The 23,258-nt window shown below is 42.6% G+C and overlaps 1 protein-coding gene across 1 annotated transcript in view; it reads right to left on the reverse strand.

Annotated features, from left to right (window-relative positions):
* GRID1 (glutamate ionotropic receptor delta type subunit 1) overlaps positions 1 to 23,258 on the reverse strand; it is a 658,224-nt gene that overhangs the window by 48,565 nt on the left and 586,401 nt on the right. Inside the window, exons 10-12 of the mRNA XM_060275205.1 lie at positions 22,023 to 22,220; positions 17,885 to 18,209; positions 17,179 to 17,317 (exon numbers count right to left, since the gene is read on the reverse strand). Of these exons, the coding sequence (XP_060131188.1) occupies positions 17,179 to 17,317; positions 17,885 to 18,209; positions 22,023 to 22,220 (662 nt within the window). The remainder of the gene's footprint in view (positions 1 to 17,178; positions 17,318 to 17,884; positions 18,210 to 22,022; positions 22,221 to 23,258) is intronic.

Genomic DNA, 23,258 nt, shown 5'->3' on the forward strand with positions numbered 1-23,258 from the left:
TGGTGATTATGTCTCTTGAGATGAGCTTGGAAGCCTGTGTACAGATGACCTAGTGAATCCTCAGGAATTGCGGTTGGGGTATATTTTCTAAAGGCAGGTATTCTGCAGCCATAAAGCTCCTTATCCTTCCCTATGCGCATAATTTTTATGCAGCGTAAACTAATCTCTGCAATTTTCCATGCATGTGTCTGTGTGACTGCATCCGGGTCATAGAATGTGATTTTCCTTAGCAAATGGTGTGCCACACAGGCAGGGCTGTCCCACCCAAAAGGCTCACCTCAGGTGCTTGATCTGGCCTCTGAGGAACAAGCCACTTGCTGCTGGCTCCTCTCTGGTCTCTTTTCACTCCCCCACCACCTTCAGAGCACCAGGGATGGTGTTGGCTGCAGAAGCGGTGTTGCTGTAGTTGTTGGTAAACCGCTTTGCTTCGAGGTATTTTTTTTAAAAAATATATATCAAATGGTGTATAATTTCTTCAAGAAATAAATAAGTAAAGCAACAGTGTTTAGCAAACATCTAATAAATTGGAAGAAGGCTGGTATCATTGGTAACATTTACAATTGGAGTTTAAAAGAGTAATGTCAGGGGCTGGTCTGGGTTGGAAGATTGGGGAATGCAATCGCAGGGAGATCGGTTCCTAACAGAAGAGGAGGGGGACTATTTGCCTCTGCTTCCAGCATTTCCAGAAGCAGAGAGACAGGCAGAGACAGAAGCTGCACAGCTGAGAGAGGAGCTACCCAGTTTTGATATAGTAGCTAAGCAACCAGAAGGGAGGGAGCAGCTGGGCAAGACATCAATTGAGAGTGGGGGGACCCCCTCCCTCCCCCCAAGCTCGGAGGTCCAAGTATGCCAAATAACAAAGGAGACACAGGGGAGGAGGGACCTTTCATGCGCTTCTTGCTGCGGAAGTTGGGAGGAGTCAAGAGTGAGCGACTGCTATCCTTGCAGAGAGTCTGTGTGTGCTCGCAACACGATACTGTAGTAAAAAGACTATAAATCTACCAAATGCTTGTTAATTCTTTCGGTGAGCTACCAGAAGGGAGAGGGGAACTCCCGTACTTGACAAGTAATTAGTTACCGACCATGAGTTGAGCCAATCCCCCGTGTTTCTGAAGAGTCGCTGGTCTGGGCTAAGGTTACCAGACGTCCCTGTTTCCCGGGAACAGTCCCCGGATTTACAAATCAGTCCCCATACAAAATCCATTGAAGTTGAAAAGTGTCCCCAGATTCATTGAAAAAAAATCTGGTCACCTAAGTCTGTGCATGCCTCCTGATTAGAAAGAGGCAAACCTAGAATAGTGGCACATGCAGGGATGCTACAGGATATTTCAGGTTCATGTAACATCCTACGTTTTTGACTTGGCGTGTTAGGATGGATGAGATACATAGGGTCATACATATTTTATTAGCTGCTCTGTGGCATCTGCAAAAAGATGGGGAGTAAATTCTAAAATTAACAAAGGCAAAGACTTTGTTTCACCACATAGGCCATCTGCATAATTAAAAACACACTGTATTTTAGGGCAGATGCATGTTTTGGTGACATAGGGAGGCCATGAAGGTAAGCTTTTTGCTCAGGGCCACCACACTAAGCTTTCAGCTCAATGGTGCAACTAAGCTGCTCCAACAGAAGAGTTGCCACTAAAATGAAGTGCTGCCCAGGGCATGCAGACTTCTAAGCTTCTTTGGACAGAAAATGTGTGCTATCCGTGTGCCAAATTCCCATTGCTGAGTTTAAAATTGCTTAGCTTTCTCTCTCTCTCCAACCTTCCCTCCTCCTCTCTGTCCAAGTATTAAAATCACTGAATAGACACATTTGAAGTTTCTGCCACTAACATTCTGAATAATGTAAATTTTAAATGCCTGGCTTGAATAAACAGAGTTGGGCAGGGGAATTGAGGGATGTATTTAACATCCATGTATGTCTGAATTCAAAAACACTTTATGTTTTCCAAGTGCATAAAGTGCTGACCCGGGGGGGGGGCATAAGTTAACAACTGGTTAGATATAATTTGCATACAAAGAACAAAATCCGATGAATAGAGGGTCCTTCACTCCCCCCCATTGAATTTAGTGTGAAGTGGGGGGGGGGTTCACTAATGCACAATTGGTGTCCAGAATTACAGGCAATCCTCTATTTTTGAATTTTAGGCTGCTTTTGCAGAGACAATCAAATAAGAAGGTAAAAACCAATAAAATCCAAGGTGTGTAAAACAACGCAGATGTGAAAAAATGCATACAAAGTAGCACAAAAAAGCCTACCTAGAATGAAATATTACTTTAAACCCGAGTTTACTGTAAACTAGCAGACAAGCCACAACTCATTCAAATCCAAAGGCCCAGCGAAATAGAACAGGATAGAATTCAGTGCTGTGCTATGGAAAATATTCTGTCTGTGCAAGTGTTGCAACTTGCAATACAGAAATATTTTCTCTTTCCGCCCCCAACGCTATACTGGGGGTCCTCCCAGCCCCAAGACCATTTCAGGGCTGTACAGGGAGAGCGGGTGGGAGACCCACTGAAACAGGTAGAAGTCTTTGCTCATGGCTTTCACTGACGGGGCTTGTTAGTTGAATTCACCCATTACAGCAGATTGAAAGATCTATGGCAGGGTGGTTTGATGCCTGGCCTGAGGGCTGCATGTGGCTCTCGAGGCCTTTTTGGGTGGCCCTCGGAAACATTTGATGCACCTCCCCCCCCCCCCCGAGCCTTTGTGTCTCCTTCCCAAAGACAGGTATTTGAGGGGCTTTGGAAAGGAGGTGTGAAGGCTCTGGCTGTGTCCTAGAGAACATCCGCCTCCTTCCTAAAGCTTAGGTAGCACTTTCATAGCCTGATGCCTCACCTAGCTGGATTTTGGAAGGCAGCATGAGGGCTAAGGGGGGCATCCAATCCACCCCACGTGACAAGGCAGTGTGTGGCCCACGGGTCCCATGTCAAAGTGCTCTTGTGGCCCTTTCAGTATGAAAAGTTGGGCTGTCCTGGAATCCATTTGGATCTTCAGAGAGAAAGAGAGTCAAACAACTTAGGCCACAGCTTTCCAAACTATATATCACAACAAGTTAGTGTGTTAGTTACAGTGTGTGTGTCACACGAGCACTCCCCTGGGGGGCTGGAAAGCGGTTAGTTTAACCTCCGGTTTGCTAGTGAAACTGCATTTCTGTTTTACGAAATGATGCATGTCTAAAAAGTGTGTCACCATGAAAAGTTTGGAAAGTTCTGACTTAGTTGGTGCTGCCAAAAAGGCCTTGTTCCATATCATCACCAACTGCACCTATGAAGATGGGGGGTTATAAGGCAAAACCTCAAGGCAGAATGTTTATAGGAGAGAATACAGTCCTTGCAACATCACCATTACTATTACTAGTGCTTTTTCTGGGGGGGGGGGGACGCAGGGGTACACATACCCCTAAACATTTTGTGAATCCAACGGGAGAGGAAACTTTTAAAAAAGTTACAATGTTAAGTTTCTTCTCTAGCACAGTGAATCATCAGTTCTGTTGCTACCCCCGATGGTGGCCTCATTTCCTGTGACAGTGTTTCCTGAGTCTCGGACAGAAGTGAGTGTTTAATATGTGAAGTAGGAATTGGAATCTAGCATAGTGATTGGTCAATTTTGTTGTATTTACTGTATTTATTTTTCCCAATTTGAATTATAAAATGGTGATTTTCTTGAGTCAAAATGAGAGTACCCCTAAATATTTTTTAAGGTGGCTTACACATAAAATAGGGACAACTAAAACATAGTGGGGATCATTAAAAAACAATTAAACGCACCCACCCTGAGCCCAAACTAGATAGGACTTCAACAACAGTCCCACATGTTTTGAAGTCTTGTGGCTGCATACACATGACACAGCACAACTGTGAGGGGAGAATAAATGCATAAAAAGATCTAGTTAATTACAGCGGGATGCTTCAGCTATAGCAAGTCTAGCAATGTAGACCAGACCAACTGAAGCACAGCAAAGCAAATGCATTTTGCATGAAATCCCATCCTGTAGAGAAATGGAATTCTATTATGTGTATCACATATTCCTTTGTGAATAATGCTGTATTAGGAGTGACCGATGGTCACTGAATTTTAAGTGCACATTTTCATAATATTTTTAGCATATGCACAAGTATTTGAAAGATTAAAACCAAGACTGTCAGATAGGCAAGATATCCAGTAAATATATTCATGGATACTGTCCTGTGGCTTTGAGCTGCGTGTGGAAATGTGCAGATAAGAATGCTTCCCTATGTCAGGGGAATGTTTTGTGCATGTAATACAGGGGACCCCTGTGCATGTCAGAAACCTTTTCATTCACAGGAGAGAAGAGGAATGCAGCAGGAGGAGGTATTTGGATCTAACTCTTTTTCATCTGGATTGGATCTGTACTCTTTTTCATCTAGATGAATTTGATGTGCCATGGACACAATCCAGCAAAATAATCAAAATAGTGAGTTGCTGAAAAGGAAGTGTTTTTCTTTAGATGCTTAACCAGGAGGCTGCCATTTTGAATTGTGGCTGCCACTTTGCATTTTCCAAGATTTCCCAAGGCTTCTGGAAGAACCAAAATGGAAGCCACATTGATTCTCTTCCTACCCCCGCCCCCCTCCAATTTTTTCATCCCATCCTGAAATATTTTAGACACAAAACAGGTAATTTTGAGTGAAATGGCTGAGAAAACACTTGTTTCCCCTACTCCAGTTGCCAGCCTAACCCAATCAATTGTAGGATTACAGACGCTGCAAAGAAAAGAAGCAAATAATGCAATTAGGTTAAACACAGAAGTGACACAAAACCACTAACTAAACATTTCAAGTAGAAACAAGGGCTTTTACTATCATTTATTCATGGTGACTTAGTATTAATTAATCTTGCACACACATGCTGAACAAGGTTTCTCCTGCCTCGGGAGTCACTATTAGCAGTTCTGGAGCTTTCCATCTAAGTGACAAGCACAGAAATCTGTTGTACAAAGCCAAATAAAATAATATGTTCCTCACAGAGTAATAGCAGACTTCTTGCCAAGGGGAAACACTATGTTGCATTTCTGTATCCTGCTTTATATATTGCTCAGATACTGAAGAAAAAAGTATGGACTATATAAGTGTCTATTTGCAGGACCCTTTCAGGACTTTTGCTGGACTGGACTGGTGAGTTTTAGCCATGCTGCCATATACAGAGTCAGTCATGAGAGAGATGAAGAGGACTCAGCACGGTTTAGATTTTAGGTGGTTGCAGATAGGTGTTTATTGTGGAATCTGTGCTTACCATGCTTTTTAATCTGGATTTACATTTTCTGGGGGAAATGCATGTTTAGGTGCCAGGCAAAAACTTTCCTCTTTAACCAGGCTTTTGGCTGATTGACATTCGCCCTTTAAAAATGTGTTGGGCGGGGGTTATTGGGTTGCTCCTGGGTTTTTTTATATTTTGATTATGTATTTTGTGATTTTATATTGTTATTTTATCCTGTGAACCGCCGTGAGACCTGCGGGGATAGGGTGACATACAAATTTAATGAATATTGGGAAAGGAAGATGGCTGCCGAATGCTTGAAGCAGGGTTTTGAGCTCTAAGGCCAATTCTAAGGCAGGTTTCTGCTCTATGACCAACCCTTAGCATTTGTTTTTATCCTCTCTTCCATTTTAATTCTTAACTCCTTTTAGTGATTCGTTTTGTTGTTTTAATTTATTGTCTTATCTCATTGTTTTATTGTTCTAACTCCCCTAAACTGTGAGGCTGCATGAAGCTGGGCTGGGCTGAGCACTTTGCTAGGCAGTGCCAAACACAAGGTCGAGCCAAAGTTTACAAGATACTAGTTATAAATCAAGGAAGAGAAACATCTTGATTATCAGAACTGTTGACCAGCGAGCCTAGGTGGCAGCTGCAGAGAGTCTCCAAAATGCTCCCTTCTGCTGGATGGCACTGACTCTGGACTCGTAAATTCAAGGCCACCACATTTGGAGATAATTGATTTCTGCAAAGTGCCGACAAATAATCATAATTATTGTGGTACTTACTAGAAAGAACTGCAAAGATCTGGGAATCATGCCAGATTGGTTAATCAGCTCCCCGGAACCCCGAAGGAGACAGAGCAAAATCACACATTATTTTCTCCAAAAGGAGAGTAAGGGGGAGCTGAATGAGTTAATTCTGGATGAGGCCGTTCCTCACCCTTCCACTGTTCTGGATTGGTCAACTCATCGTAAAGGGCTCCGACAAGATTCCAAAAATATTAATATTAAATATTACCCAATAAGCCTGCTGCTCAAGAACTGGCCTTAGCTGAGGAATCCTATAAGGCAAATATAACTTGATATAATGACCCAGAGGCCACCTTCTGAGTGAACACCCGAGGAGGAAATCCCAAAGCAGAGCCCTGAAACAAACATAATAACGGAAGTAACATCTCAGAGCCCTGGAAGGAAACCAATACGGGTATTAGAGAGGATGTGGCCCACAATATTGATGGTGACATACTACAGGACTGGCAAGTTCCAATCCAGAAAAAAAGGCTGGAATGGAACCTGATACTAATCCCTTAAGAACTTGTATTTGTCAACTACCCAAAACCGAAGGGCTTCCTCTCATGGATAGATCACATAATGCATTTCCTGAACATCCTGAATGATATGTCGCCAGGAGCGGTAAAGTCAAACGGTATTGTTTCTATAGAGTACTTACATTAATAATAGAATAATAATAATAATAATAATTTTTTTAACCCCGTTGCCACAGTGAGCCATCTGTGAGATCTCAACAAACAGTTTTCATTCGACACTTAGCTGCTGCGGACTGAAAAACTGTGATGTGCCAAAAACTAATCCCAGGGGATTAAGCTGTTAAACATGAGTAGCCTCAATTCAATGCCCAAATGGGAGGCTGCCCCCAGGCCCCTATGTACACCTCTGAAAGTTCCATGGAAGAAAGCGTGGATATAAATGAAATTGCAATTAATTAATTAATTAATTAGCCCATCCTGAGTGTGAGTTTCGCAGCTCTAATAGAATCATAGAATCATAGAGTTGGAAGAGATCACAAGGGCCATCCAGTCCAACCCCCTGCCAAGCAGGAAACACCATCAAAGCATTCTTATAGAAATAGTGGTGACTGCATTTTATATTCTAAGTTTTTATTCTCCGAATGCTTTATTACTTAGAAGGAGCTTTCAGTGGGGTGGGGTGGGGTGTTTGTTTGCATTCCTCTATGCATAAATCAGTTTAGAGAAGAGCTCCAGTTTGTTCATTAGCTTTAGGTCTAGGCTAGGGAGTGAGGGAGGGTGGAAGCATAAGCTACAGAGTAATCTTGTTTGCCAATAGGAAACGGAACAAAATAAAAGGCACTTAAGAGCAATTTATACAGATGGCTACACTTTTCAACCAAGATACAAAAATGAGCTTAATTGCGGTGTGAACGTTTTGAAACAATCATTGTGCTATTTTGTTTTTAATTTGAGTAAGCTTAAAGGGTTAACACATTTACCAACTAAGTATTTTAATATATGCAATATAATTATTAGTGAAAGAAATAAAGAAGGAAAGAAAGAAAGAAGGAAAGAAAACCAACTAAAGCGACAGGCTGAAATAAAGAGCAACTCAGTCCCAACAGCAGATTTTAGCCACTTTACCTAAATCAAGTGTATCATAAAGTTGGCATGAAACCATTCTGTTTGAATCAGACACATCTGGCAAATGACAAACGCTTTTGCCTAAAATGAAAGTAACAAACTACCTTGATTATCTATGTAGATTTGCTTCCCACCTGCTTCATATCTATTTATCCAGCTACTCAGATTTGGAGACACATCTATCAAAACTTCAGCAACAAAGATCGAAGTTGGGAAGGGGGGGGGGAGAATCTGATACAATGCCATCCTTAGTGAGGGCCCCTTTGCAGGAATGAAGGTCACACATTCCTCATTTAGGAGCAGCAACTGTTGTGTGATTATCACTAGAGCAATGGTTACCATTTTCTTCTTTCCTACAAACCACCTGAAAATTGCTGATGGTCTTGGCAGGCCACTTAATGATTTTTTCTGCCTGTGGAAGCAATTGTATTGCACTAGGCCAGATGCTTTATGATTTTTAACTGTATTTTAATTGCTTATTTTATTTCTTATATATTGTATTTTATTGTTCATACAATGTAAGAAACTAAAGAATCAATAAAATGCAATTAAAAAGTCATATGGATATTTAACATGATGAATATGCTATCTCTCATCTTCAGACACAAATCCACAGATATGCCACGGACTCCCCAAATGAAGCTCACAGACCACTAGTGGTCCATGGACCACAGCTTGAAATCATCACTAGAGTTTCTGCCCTCTGCTTCTCCAGCTAGCCATGTGTTCTAACTTAACGGCGAGCCACATTAGGAACTGGAATACAGACTTCGGGAAGAAATAAACACAAGAGCAATCACTCCAGTGACACAGGAATCGGAAGTACCAGAAAGTCCACTGAGATTGTTTGGGCTAAAAGTGGCTTCCATGTAACCTAGTGCTTGATAAAGATTCATAGCTGCCAAGTTATCCCTTTTTTACAGGGATTTTCCCTTATGCTGAATAGGCTTCCTCGCGAGAAAAGCGAAAACTTGGCAGCTATGTAAAGATTCTGAGAGGACATGATTAAAGAGTTTTCTGAAACAGATTAGTTTTGACATTTCGCATAATTATTTGTTTATTCTAACTGTTTTAAAAGGCAATCATTTATATAAGAGTTGACCATGACTTGGCTATATTTAGCAACTGAGCTGGCCAGATTTTCTTTTTGGCCAGTTAAAACTGAACATTCACATTCCCAAGAGACCACGGTATCATGCGCAGTGCTGTAAAGAAACATGGTGGCCAAGACTGGGAGCTGCCAGCCAGCTCCCGTCAGTTCACGTCAAATTGGCTTTGAATTGGGCTGAGATATTTACCAAAGCGCTGGCAAAAAGCTCAGCTCGCTGAGGAACCACTGGGGAAGCTGATGTTTCCGTGTGGCTTTGCAGCTTTGAAGAGTTGACCCCAGGAAAACTGGATGAAAAATCCCACCTCCAAGGCCCACGGAGGAACCTTGGGGTAAAATAGTCTTCCACAGGGTTGGAATTTTGGCCCCCATTCCTGTTTTCCAAGATGTACTTCTCCAACATAGCCCTCTAACAAAGCAACAGAGATGGTTGTCAATGGCTTTGCAAGGGCGCTCAGCTGAAGAGCTACTCTTAGAGAAAGCCCACCCGTATGAGATCCTTGCAGCCCAAGTATATTTGATAGTGATGGGTTTTTGTCCCCCTCCCAGTTTCACCAAGGGTAGCTCTTCAATGCAGCCTCCTTGCAGAGTCATTATCAACCATCTTTATTACTTTACTGGGGAGCTACTTTGAAGAACTATCTCGGGGAGGGGGATTACACTAGTTGCAAAAGCCCACTCTCCCACTGGGGTGTGGGCTTTTGCTTCTAACCCCATATCTTCTTTGACAAGCTCTTTATTCAATAAGCCTTTTCCCTCTCTATTTTTTTTTAATTGAAGCTACAGAAGAATCCTGGGGCTTTGAATTCTTATCTCTTATTTTGAGGCGAGCATTACTGAGCCCTAGTAGCTCATTCCTGGGCCCAACTCTGGAAAAGTCTGTTGGCATCTCTATGAGACAGATGGTGCTTCCATCCAGGTTAGGGGGCAAGGAGAATCTAATAAATAAATGAAATTACAAACTTGCAATATAGAAGTCAATAAAAGTATTGTTGTGTAGTGGTTGAAAAAATAGTGCTTTGATTAAATGGTGCTGATTTGCATGACCTACAGTGCTGGTGGTTCATTATTTCCCCTTTCATTATCCAGTTCACTGATAACACATGCACTGAAAAATGTTAATAAACTGAAGGTGGATCTGGAACTTTGCTATGGAATCAGAACAAGCAGAGGTCACTGGGGTATCACTTTGGCAATCCCATTAGTCTTATGAAAAGAAAGTCTACAAAGGACTCCCTTTGAAGTTCTTGAATCTGACAGGGCTTGTGGTATTAAAAGTTCTAGGGCACATTCTAAAGTATGCTTCCTTGATGTTGCTTCCACAGCTCGGAAAGAGAAAGAGAGAGCAGTTCATGCTTCAAGGAAGCAACAGGGAAATGCAGAGAAATACCAAAGAGACATTTGATTGCTAGAACATGTAGTGTGCACTCTGTGGAAATTATAATGTACAGCTCTTCTTATGAATAGTGTAGGCCATCCACACTGGGGAACATTTGCTATCTTACTTTATAAATTGGTAAACCATTTTCATCTCTCCAGGGGTTCGTACTAAACTTAAGCCCATCATGGCTGACTCTTTCTCAGGATGTCAATGATAGGCACGCAACAGAAAGAGGTTTCCTGTCTGTCCCTACGTTATCAGATTGAAATGCTAATGAAAATTAGACATTTTATTCTGTCACACCAGTTCCATGTGATTTGCATTGGCTGCCAATTATTATTTTTTGGCCCAATTCAAGGTGCTGGTCTTGTAAAGGCCTTAGTTACTTGGTGCCTGAGCATCTGCCTACTTCTGTAAGTTCAATCTCTGATAATCATCTAGGGCCCTCCTGGAAATCCCTTAACCTTGGAAGCAGGACTTGTGCCAACCATGGCTAGCGTTTTATCTGTTGCGTCTCTCATTCTGTAGAATGGCTTCCTAAGTGAGGTCTGTCAGTCCCCATTACTAGACTACTTCAAGGTGACTGATGAAGGCTATGTGTTTTAAAAAGTCTTTTTGATAGTTATACAAACTTTGCTGGCTCAGTTTTCTATTACTGGTATTTGTTAAACAGGTTCAATATTGTTAATTTATTATGCCTGTTTGTTTCTGTGTTAGTCTGTTTCTATCACTATCTGTTAGATGCGGATAAGCTTTTTCAACTATGAAACAGTGCTGCTCAGAGCTGGCTCACTCATAGGGCAGATGGGCCTTTAACACTAGCCTTCCAGGAATTACCAAGCATCCAGCCACAGAGTTGCTGACAAGGATCACAAATAATGTGTTGGCAATGTGAGTTTGCAATATTGCAGAATGTGTGTCCCTATCCCTAAATACAAGCTAGAGATACTTAATTATGAGGCATTTGAGATTATTTCCTTACTTTGTGCCTGCATGGCTTAATTTATAAGCAGAGGCATCTCTTCTGTTAGAAAGCCTGGAAAGCCCTTGGAAAGTCATGTATACCACACTGGGGCAATCTTTACAAATGCAGATGGTTGGAAGATGCAGGAGGGGTTTACAAAGTCATTTCAGTTGATTTGGGATTTTAAAGATTATCTCATGAAAAACAACATTCAGTGAATGTTCTTTCAAAGATATATTTATTCGTATTCCTCCTGCTCTAAGGTTCTAGTATGGTTTCTATCAGGCTCGGTTCACCTATGTATTTGTTTGATGGGTGGATTCTTATGTCTTGAGTAGCGGGCAAAGGGGTGGCAAGTTTCTGCCACAAATCTGATCCTCTTTGATTATACAGACAACAGCGGCAGAATTTGGGCTTTCAAATTTCAGTGCCCCCACTCTCTTGCCTTCCGTTCTAAATCACTGTTCTGGTGCCCTCTCAGCTTGGCACCTGGTGTGAGCGAACCAATCACGCTCCTGTAAATCTGCCTCTGCGTACAAAGAATGTATGGTTGCCTGGGAAATGTGCTGCCTCTATACATCCTGACAGTAGGGAAATCCTATTGTTGCTATGGAACCAGCCCACCCTTAACAACAGGAAGATGCTAGGAAGTGGTGACAGCAGAAGGGGGAATCACAATCAAGAGCAAAAGGCTTAGAGCCAAGGGTTCAACATCATCTTATCTTATTTTTAAAGGGCTAAATTATTAGATGCTGACCAATAAATTTTAAAGAGGCAGCTCCCTGCCTGAAAGACTTTAAAACAGACTGACGTGGGCAGAGAAATGAGTTCGGGAAGGTGCATCACACACAAAAGATCACTTGTGGGCTAGGTGCCCTGTGCAAATGCTGATATACGTGATTATTTCTCCTCAAGAAAACAAAGAAGGGAAGATCATTCTAATGGGGTCTTACATGACTAGGTATTCACCCTTGACATAAACAAACATGAAAACTTGGGAATTAAGGTCCAAATACTGACAACACTCCAAATCACCAGACAATAGATATGATTATATAAACAGACAGACTACACTCTTTGTGTGCAATCAAGGAACAGAGTTAAAAAGACGTACCTAAAATATTCATAAAAAACTGTAAATGTAAGAGCTCATCTGACAAAGGCTTTAATTTGGAATGCCTTTGAATTTGCAGACAGCCTACTTTTCTATGTGTCCTACTTTGTTTGTTTTCAGCGTGGCACTTAATTATTACCAGAAGGGTGCTCCTGAACCTGGGCCCTAGAATATGTATGTAGTTGTAAACACCACACACTTATCCTTGCAAGCAAGCAGCAACATGGGAATCCAGATCATCTCTAATTAAATTCAGGCACACACAGGGCTGGGGTACATAGCAGATGCCATGGCTCCGGGAAGGCAGAGTGGACAAGTGATGCCCATAGTTGGGTCAGCCCTATGTGGTGTGGTGGGAAGAGCGCTGGACTCAGATGGAGGAGATTCAGATTGCATTTCCTCTCTGCCTTGGTGGTCTTCTCTCAGATTGCTATATTATAGGGTAGCGATGAGAATAAAAGGGAAAGGCCCGTTGAGGAATCGTGTAATAGTGGGAAGGGGACATTTTAGCCCACTTGAACATTCTTTGAGGGGGCAGGATAGTAACATGGGGGAAGAGGGGTTAGCAAACTAACACTGGGAGGAAATCTCAGAAGGTGACTGGTTTTCAGATGAGTGGGTGTGACTGGCAGCTATGATTTGATGTCCTGAATCTCACTATTTCTGAAAAGAAACCTAATTCAGATGTGTGTTCCTTACAAGCCTTTAAGAAGCAAACAGCTGCTCTGTACTATGTGTTATTATAATGCTTGGGGAACTGGAAATCCATTCAAAAAAGCAAAAGCAATATGCATTAGCAGAAGAAACACACAGCAGGACTCTAGGCCTGGCACTGGATGAATCAGATGAGATTTTGGCATCCAAATGGCAATAATCAAGTAATGTTTCAAAATACCTCACAGAAATGAATGCCAGAAAACTCCTTCCAGATAAAACGTGCTAGAGGTTTGCTAGGCACAAAGGAAGCTGCCTTATTCAGTGTCAAGACTGTTGGTTCATCTAGCTCAGTAGTGTCTATATGAAGCTTCCACAAATTCAGACAGACATCTTTCCCAAACCTACATGAATTGAACCTGGGATGTTTTTTGTTTTGTTTTGTCTTGGGCTTGACAACTGGAAGGTTGGCGGTTCGAATCCATGTGATGGGGTGAGCTCCCGTTGCTCTGCCCCAGCTCCTGCCAACCTAACAGTTCAAAAGCATACCAGTGCAAGTAGATAAATAGGTACCACTGCAGCGGGAAGGTAAAGTGTTTCTGTGCACTCTGGCTTCTGTCATGGTGTTCTGTTGCACCAGAAGCAGTTTAGTCATGCTGGCTACATGACCCAGAAAGCTGTCTTTGACTTAACTTAATCGTCCAGGGGTCCTTTTTTAAAAAAACCATCACCCCACTGAAAATTGTTGAGGAGTTGGGAGAGAGTGGTTGCCTAAACCATCTAATGGAACACTTCTCCCTCCGCACACCCCATTCCATGCAGAAGCTTTGCTAGTATATTGCATACTGCCAAGGGTACCGTGGCATTGCAGCATGGTGCATCCTGCTGCCTCCACAGACGCTTTGGCTGGGTCCCCAGCAGAAAGGAGATGTAAAAAACCTTTCCTGTTGGCTGGGAAGCATTTGAATTGGTTGCAAATGGGGCAACAGCAGCCAGAACAAGGGACGGGCATGCTCGGCAAGCAGGCCTGACTGGGTCCCCTGTAGTCTTCACTCAGGTCTGCTCCTGGAGTATATAAAGAGTTTCACTGAATCTCCCTCCCTCCCTAATCTCCCTACAGTTGGGCCAGCTTCTACCATTCTTGGGGGTAGCATTTGTTTCCTGACCTTGCTGTGGATTATGATTGGTTGCCATTTTAGGGGCTAGGGAGGTGTTTGTCTTTTTGGTCAGTTGGCCAACCTGGGGGTTTTGCCTACCTCATAGCAATTGTAACAACTTTGGTGGGTAAGCCATTGGGTAAGAGACCTGGTCATGGTTGGAGGGAAGGTTGTAAGTCCCTCCAAGGGAATTGAGTAACCCATTAAAGGGATCCTAGAGGAGGTGCTCCTGTCTGGATATAGGGCCACAGCTGTCCTCAGTAGTGATCTGTGTGGAGAAGCACATATTTGACATATGTCATAGGACTTCCTCACCACTGGTTCAGCCCCTTGGAGAATCAACCAGCAGGTGGGCTGGTTGAAACAACAACAAGAGGAGGAGTTTGGATTTGATATCCCGCTTTATCACTACCCTATGGAGTCTCACAGCGGCTAACAATCTCCTTTCCCTTCCTCTTCCACAACAAACACTCTGTGAAGTGAGTGAGGATGAGAGACTTCAGGTCACCCAGCAGCTGCATGTGGGGGAGCAGGGAATCAAACCTGGCTCGCCAGATTACGAGTCCACCGCTCTTAACCACTACACCACACTGGCTCTCTACACCATGCTGGCATAGACATATACCCAATGTCTATGCCAAAACCACATCCATCTGGAATCAATAAAGTTGTGGCCTAATTTGAACCAAAAGAATATTGTCACGGGTAGTCCTTTCAAGACATGTTGCGGGATGGCAGGTCATGGCTCCTGGGGAAGTAAAGAGTTTATCACTGAGCTCAAGTGGGGGGAACTCATAGAAAACAGAGATACAGCTGAAAGGCTAAGCCATACAGTCAATCATGGAAGGAATGCAGTCATGGGGTATTCTCTGTTTGGAGGTAACAGTGGAGAAAAGTGTTCCATGGAAAATTTTAACAGGTAAGGAATTTCAAATGGAGAATATAGCAGCACTCAAGCACAAGTTCTTCTGCTGAGCTGTAAGGTTCTCAGAGAAACAAAAGACACTTTCAGCTTTTTTTTTAGAACTGAGCTAATCTACTCCAGCAACAGGGAAAGGCATACCCTCCAACATTTCTCAAATGAAAATAGGGACGTCCTATTCCAGAATAATCATAATAATTTTATTATTTGAACCCTGCCCATCTCACTGGGTTGCCCCAGCCACTCTGGATGGCTTCAACATATATATATATATATAAAACATAATAAATTACTAAACATTTAAAAACTTCCCTACTGGGCTACCTTCAGATGTCTTCTAAAGCTTGTATAGTTCTCACCTCCTTGGCTCATGGGTCACATAACTCCATACCTTCCAACATTTATCCAATGAAAATAGAGGCTTCCTACCGTACACCCCAACATTTCTCAGATGAAAATAGGGGCATTCTAAGGAAAAGTGGGACATTCCAAGATCAAATCAGAAACCAGTACGGCTTTTGTAAATCTGAGACTGTACCTGGGAAATAGGGACACTTGGAGGGTCTGGAAAAGACTGAGGCCTGCAATAGTTCTTTAGTGTTAAGTTGAGATGGAAGAATCAATTAATGTTTCCAAAAAGAAATGTGGGGAGAAAATTACATATATATATTTAAGCAGGTGTCTTCAGATGAAATTGTCTTGCTGTCTCCTTTGTACATTATCACTGACTGTAACGAATCAGCTGGAAGCTGGCTCTTGCCAATTTTGTTGACAGCTGGATGCAATTGCACCTCAGGATGAATGGCTGGAAGTTTTAATCACTGACACAGAGAAAGGTAAAAAGGCTAAATGCACTACTAAGGGTAAAACTATGAAGTACTTTTATAAGCCAGGGAGATTTACCATGCTGATATATGATGTGTACTATCTTCCACTCTACTGCTTCCAAGACCTCTGCTGCTCTCAGTGCAACCACACTGTGGAAGCGTGTTCCCTTACGCACGTGCAATTTTCGGCGCATAACTATATGAAATGACACATACAACTGAGGTTACACAAATACATCCCGCAAACATTAAGGCCAGATGTTCTATGGTTTTTGCTTCATGAGCCTGTGCAGCTGTAGCCATATGGCAGATCCTAGAGCCTGCCTCTCAAGCAGAATTAACACTTTTCAATAAATAATAGCACTGCAGTTTCCCAGCATTCACAGTTTCAGAGGAAATTTTGAATTAGTTTCTGATAAGCGATGGCAAAACAAAGTTAGGCGGGGGAGGCTTTTTCATTCCAAGTGGGTGTTTCTCACTAGCTGCAACTTTCTGTCCCCAAACCTTTTCAAATGCCTTCCTTCCTGCCCAATATACCCTTCTTCATGTTTACAGATTGAGGTTGAATCCTGACAAGACAGAAGTACTGTTTTTTTTTTGGGGGGGGGGACAGGAGGCGGGAAGGTGTGGAGGACTCCCTGGTCCTGAATGGGGTAACTGTGCCCCTGAAGGACCAGGTGCGCAGCCTAGGAGCCATTCTGGACTCACAGCTGTCCATGGAGGCGCAGGTTACAGTAATTCTGTGTCCAGGGAGGCTGTCTACCAGCTCCATCTGGTACACAGGCTGAGACCCTACCTACCCGCACACGTGTCTCGCCAGAGTGGTGCATGCTCTAGTTATCTCCCGCTTGAACTACTGCAATGCGCTCTATGTGGGGCTACCTTTGAAGGTGACCCGGAAACTACAACTAATCCATAATGTGGCAGCTAGACTGGTGACTGGGAGCGGCAGCCAGTCTTGAAAGACCTACATTGGCTCCCAGTACATTTCTGAGCACATTTCAAAGTGTTGGTGCTGACCTATAAAGCCCTAAATGGTCTCGGTCCAGTATACCTGAAGGAGCGTCTCCACCCCCATCGTTCTGTCTGGACACTGAGGTCCAACGCCGAGGGCCTTCTGGCGGTTGCCTCCCTGCAAGAAGTGAGGTTACAGGGATCCAGGCAGAGGGCCTTCTCAGTAGTGGCACCCTCCCTGTGGAACACCCTCCCATCAGATGTCAAGGAAATAAACAACTGACAGACTTTTAGGAGACATCTGAAGGCAGCCCTGTTTAGGGAAGCTTTTAATATCTGAAGGACTATTGTATTTTAATATTTTGTTGGAAGCCGTCCAAAGTGGCTGGGGAAACCCAGCCAGATGGGCGGGGTATAAATAACAACAACAACAACTTAAATGTTCAGGTTTCTCGGCTATGTAATAGGGAAAAGCTTTTACCTGATAGGATTGTCCATTCTGTTCACAGTGAGAAACGCCGCTAGGTTCGCTGTGTAGGATGAACACACAATAAGAGTGAAGAGCCACCAGCTACCCATCACAATCCGCAACGCCATGGAATTGACTGCAGATTCCCCACCTGAAATAGAAGAAAACGAGTGAGCTCTTGGGAACTTATTTACAAAGGCTAATGCTGGTCTATAACTCGTGTCTGGTAGTTATCTGTTAGCATTCTAAGCCAACAACTTTGGTATTTTCATGAGCATCATCATAAAAAATGATGTACAAAAAAGAAAGAAAGAAACACACATTTACACAATTGTGATATTTACCATGTGATCTGTCTGCTTGTGTAGATCAAGTTTTACACTACAGGTTGAAGGTTGTATATTTGAATACATGGCCATGGGGGGTGGAAGCCACACTCCATGCCAAAAATGTGCATTTTAGGGAGTTTAATAGTCTGCATCCCAATCCCTGAGATAACTAGTGTTTAAGGCCAGGGGGGAATATTCAACTATAAAGGAATGTTTAACCATGAGAGTAGCAGAACAAGTTCTGTAATGTACCCTTCAAGCAGTTATTTGTGAATGGTTAGTCCATGGCCTACCCTTATGTGCTGAGACTAAAAAGTAGTGAATAGCCATCAGTACTGTGTGCTTTTTTGTTTTGTTTTTGTCAGACAGAAAAATACTTGAACAAGTACCTTGCTGAACAAAGGCCCCGTATACAATCCAAATGGCACTGTGAAGTGTGGAGGAAGCAGAAGCAGGGGACTGGGAAGAGTTCTGGGCTCTTACTGCTTGGATTCGGTTCAGCACAAATATCAGGACGCCAACAACAGGGACGGCCGCAGCAATGCAAGCCCACACCGCAAAATCAAAGGGGGCAAAGAGAGAAAAGATGTTGATCTTCTCTTCTGGTTTCTTGATCAGGATTCCTACAGAATAATCCATATAGCGCTTGCTGAAGTCAACAACACTCTCCCGTTCCGGTGTGATAGTGATGGCGGAGATGGCCAAGTCAGCTCTCTGCAAAGGGAACAGAAACAATGGTCAGAGCCTTTCCTGTCCCAGTGGAACTGTTTGCCATTCAGCAGTAAAGGAGAGGTGGGAAGGAGGGAGAAAAACTGCTAGGTTCTGCTCCGAAAAAGTTATGGCGGAGAGGGGAATAAACAAGCCCCACTCCACCAAAGTCCAGGACTAGATGCAGTAATCCACTCTGGCTATTTGCAAAAAATAAAATAAAATAAAAAATTTCCTATCTAGCCCTGCCGTGCTGCAGGGTGAAGTGATTGGTGTGGGGAAGCACCACGGAGTTGGGAATAGATGAAGCTGGGAATTAGTGTCTAAATGGTGCTGTAAGGCTTTTTAAAGCCAGGAGGGGATGCTATCTGAGTTCCGCTTTAGGCAACAAAACATATTGGACTGGCACTGGCCTCTGCATATTTTCCGAGCACAATTCAAAGTGTTGGTGTTGACCTTTAAAGCCCTAAACGGCCTTGGTCCTGTATACCTGAAGGAGCGTCTCCACCCCCACCGTACAGCCTGGACACTGAGATCCAGCACCGAGGGCCTTCTGGCGGTTCCCTCATTGCGAGAAGTGAGGTTACAGGGAACCAGACAGAGGGCCTTCTCGGTAGTGGCACCCACCCTGTGGAACGCCCTTCCAACAGATGTCAAGGAAGTAAGCAGCTATCCTATTTTTAAAAGACATCTGAAGGCAGCCCTCTTTAGGTAAGCTTTTAATATTTAATGCTGTATTAATATTCAGTTGGGAGCCGCCCAGAGTGGCTGGGGAGACTCAGCCAGATGGGCGGGGTATAAATAATAAATTAGAAATTATATATTTATTATATTATTATTATTATTATTATTATTATTATTATTATTATTCAGAATGAAGGAGGGCTGGTGACATTATCACTGGTGTGGACACAGATTCTGGTTGGGGAAGGATGCTATGCAGTGAGGTAATTAACTTTGGGTGGATATTCTCCTGTTTCCCTCTTAGGCTGCAGGTGATGCCATGAAGGTTTCAATGTTCTACCGTTAAAGAAAGAAAGAAAGAAAGAAAGAAAGAAAGAAAGAAAGAAAGAAAGAAAGAAAGAAAGAAAGAAAGAAAGAAAGAAAGAAAGAAAGAAAACCAGCATACCACTGGGAGCCTTTCTCTCTTGCATGCTACTTTTCTGTGTAGGGGAGAGGGTATTGTGAAGAACATTCAGACTAAATGGTAAAGTCCGGGGCGGGGGAGGGGGGAGAATGCACGACATGATTTTGTTGCGCATGCAAATGAACTATAATTGCAGGACCCTTATCCATTCAAATAAATTTCAATACCCAAGGTCTGGGATTCAAAAGGTTTGGATGTGCTGAGTGGAACTGCGACTATTGACTGTTTCAAGTGGAACGGTAGGTCAGCCCATGTCATAACAAAGCTCCTTTGGAAAGTCCCCTCCTTGTCCACAGCACCTTCCCATCTGCGGCATATGTGGGGCTGCTCTTTGAAAAACGCAATTCCAAAACCACTTTAGATGTGCAAAACATTTCACTGAACCATTATGAGGAAGAAAGCACAGGGTGCTGGTGGTTGCTTATTACTGTATACAACTCACTGTATGAACTATTAATCTTATGTGCTAACTAGGTTTTGTACGCACTGTACTCTACATCAATGCAGCAATTGTGCTGCAACGGGGAATGGAAATGAACAATTGGAAACAAGGTGGAGGAGAAGTTTGCATTCCTAAAATGATTTTGCTGTGAATAGTAACATGCTGATGGTGTCTCTTTAACACTTAGCAGGAAATGGACAGATCAAAAGAGGAGTCCTATACTCCTGCCCAGGCATTCTGCCTATGTGTGAGATGTCCATATGAGCTCTATACCCGTTCCCACTCCCACTTGTGGAAGGTGAAGGACTAAAGCAGGGAGCTTCTCTGAGGCCTACACTACACAGCTTCTCCCTATACAACAGCCTTTCTCAATCTTGGGTTCCCAGATGTTGTTGGACTACAACTCCCATCATCCCTAGCTAGCAGGATCAGTGGTCAGGGATGATGGGAACTATAGTCCAAAAACTGTAGGAGGCCCAAGTCTGGGAAACCCTTATCGAGGGTTAAGAAAGGCTGCTCTACAACCTGGAGGTGGAGTTTTGCATACTCAGCCCTGATCATGTGTAGCTTTTTTCACATGTGCAAAATAGCCTATCCTGAAATGCTCCTGAAGTGGACTGATTTCAAAGCAACAAAGATAAAGATATTTCAAAGCAACAAAGATAAAGATCGAGGGTGACATGAATATCCAGGATGATGATGATGATGATGATGATGATGATGATGATAGATAAATAATTTCTACTCCGCCCATCTGGCTGGGTTTCCCCAGCCACTCTGGGTGGCTTTCAACAGAACATTAAAAACAGAATAAAACTTCAAACATTAAAAACTTCCCTAAACAGGGCTGCCTATCTCTTAAAAGTCAGATAGTTGTTCATTTCCTTGACATCTGATGGAAGGGCGTTCCACAGGGCAGGCGCCACTACTGAGATGCTTTGAAACAATGCGAAGATTAAGAATATTCCTGTACAGCATTATAGCCATAACAGTTTTTTGATGTTATGTTTTGCTTTCATTTGCATCTTAAACTTTCTCCGAGCAGAAATGCTAGGTAACAATCCATACAGTATAATGCAATAGAGCAAAAGTATTTGGAAAGGGCCACACCATTGAATATAAATGCCTAAGATTTCATTCTATCGCTATGACAATGTTCATCCTCGGTCAGAAAGGAAGTGATGTTTCCTACAAAATATATTCCAGCATCTGTGCTCCTAAGGATTAAATGGTGAAATCTGTTCTGCTTTGCTTTAAGCAGCATTCACTTAATCCAAGTGAACACAAGTGCCCCCGAATCAGTTGCGACTCAATCACTTTGAGATGTGTTTTCCATTTTCTACATTTTAAAAGTCTCTCTCTCTCTCTTTTTAAGGCAAAACTATAACTTGCTCTTTGGGAAGCCACTCAACTGTTCATTATAAAATAGCATTACTATAAAAAGCATGCATCTAGCCCACTTGGAAATCAAGGTGGAGTGGCTTTTAGTAAGAAAGCAATAGCAGAAAAGATGCCATAAAGCATGTAAGGGGACTTCATAGACTGATGTTGTGTGCATATAATGTACACCCCTATTTTTAAGTTCCATCCTTTAGCCATTTCACAAAGTTATCTGTTTTAGAGTGGCCACTGGATTTCTCCTCTAAACGTAAATGCAAATGCAATTACAAGTTCCTCCTCAGATGAAACATTTGCAGAATTTCAAGGGGAAACAAAAAAAAAGTTTGTTGATAAATCTAGCAAAGTTTCATGGGGAAAGATTCCTAGGATTTCACTTATAAGCTAAAGTGAAAGATAGGAAGTTTCTCTTTAGGTAAAATATATGAGATATTCAAAATAAGCTGATATTGTTTCAATAAGGCTAATGAAATCTTCCAAGGATTTCTGGCACATCCCAAGTATGTACATTTTGATGTTAGAAAGGCAATATTCCAAATATCAGTCCCTTTATTGCAGTAATTATTACACTGGCAATATTTTGAGGCAGGCAAAGTGGCTCCATATAGTTGACGTTACATATCCTCAATTTAGGTCAAATTCTATACCCATTTACCTGGGAGTAAGTCTCATTAAGCAGGTATAAGGGATTAAGCAGGTATAGGATTGCCTTGTTGAGTTTGTTCTCCAATTATTATTATTATTAATATTATTATTATTATTAATATACTGCCCTATACCTGGAGGTCTCAAGGCAGTTCACAGAATATATAGTCTTTCTGCCCTTACATACCTTGTTAATTAGTTCTCCAATCATGCCATTCCACGAGCTGTTATGGAGCTGTTGCCCATATCTGCCGTCTGGAGATTGATATATCTCATACTTGAAGCCCAGATTCTTCGAAAGGGCATCCAGAACATCAATGGAGAAGCCTTTATAGCGCTTGGGTTGTCCAAGTATATTCTCAGCCACCATAACAAAAGGTTCTTCCTGAGAACAAAGCAAGGTTTAAGCTGATGCTTCAATGGGAATTTAAAGATGATTAATCAAAGATAATATAGCTCACAGTATCAATGGCACCCAGAATGGTGATGTTGCCAAGCCTCCAGCACTTTAGCCTCACATTTATTGGATTGACTTTCCAAGGGGGCGGGGGGCGAGGAGAGACTTCCAGGATAAAAGTGAGAAATCTGTTACTCGTTCTTCCGTTATTCATAATTTTAAACCAACCCCAAAATAAATCTTAGAGTGGTTGTCCCCCCGAGGTACTTTTAGAGTTAATGAACTGCACTTTGGAAACCACAAGACGACAGGGGCTCCTGTAGGGTGATGGTTTCAATATGACATAGACTACACGCTCCCTTGCCAGGGGGATGCCAGCCCAACTGATTTTACTGCCGTTGCTCTTGGCTATCTATGCAAAGTGCTGCTGACATCTTCTCGGGGTAGAACAGCTCACCTCCTGGACAGACAGGAGATCTGATCATGACCCTTAACAGCTGGAGGGGAGAAAGCAAATAACAGATTGCAGGGGGAGTGTCCTGAAGATCTCACTGAAGCATTCAAAGTTGCTCTAATGCACTGAGATCTTAGAGAATAGCAAAAGCAAAAGGGGGGCAAAGAATTGAAGCTGAGAGGTGGAGGGGGCTTGCATACATCATATTGCAGACTAGAGTTTCCTTTCAACTTGGATTTGACATCACAGATAAGCAATTGGCATGCCCATACACTTTTGATACAGAAAGAAAACAACATATTGAGGTCACAATGTTCAACGCAGCAAACAACTTCTAAGCTAGGTGCTGTTTTTGCAAGTACATTGTAGGTTTCTTTTTTTCTTTTTCCAGAGCTGCAGTAGGTTAGGAAATCAGCCTTTCTTTTTTAGAAGTTCAAAATCTGAGCCATAAGTCAGATAGCATCCTGCAACATTTTAGTGTGCGTGTGGAATCCCACACCTTTTACAAAAAACAAAAACACCTAATTATCATTGTCAACGGACATTTCTAAAGGAAGTTATAAAACAAAGCA

This window comes from Zootoca vivipara, chromosome 5, assembly GCF_963506605.1.
Source record: "Zootoca vivipara chromosome 5, rZooViv1.1, whole genome shotgun sequence".
Lineage (NCBI taxonomy): Eukaryota > Metazoa > Chordata > Lepidosauria > Squamata > Lacertidae > Zootoca > Zootoca vivipara.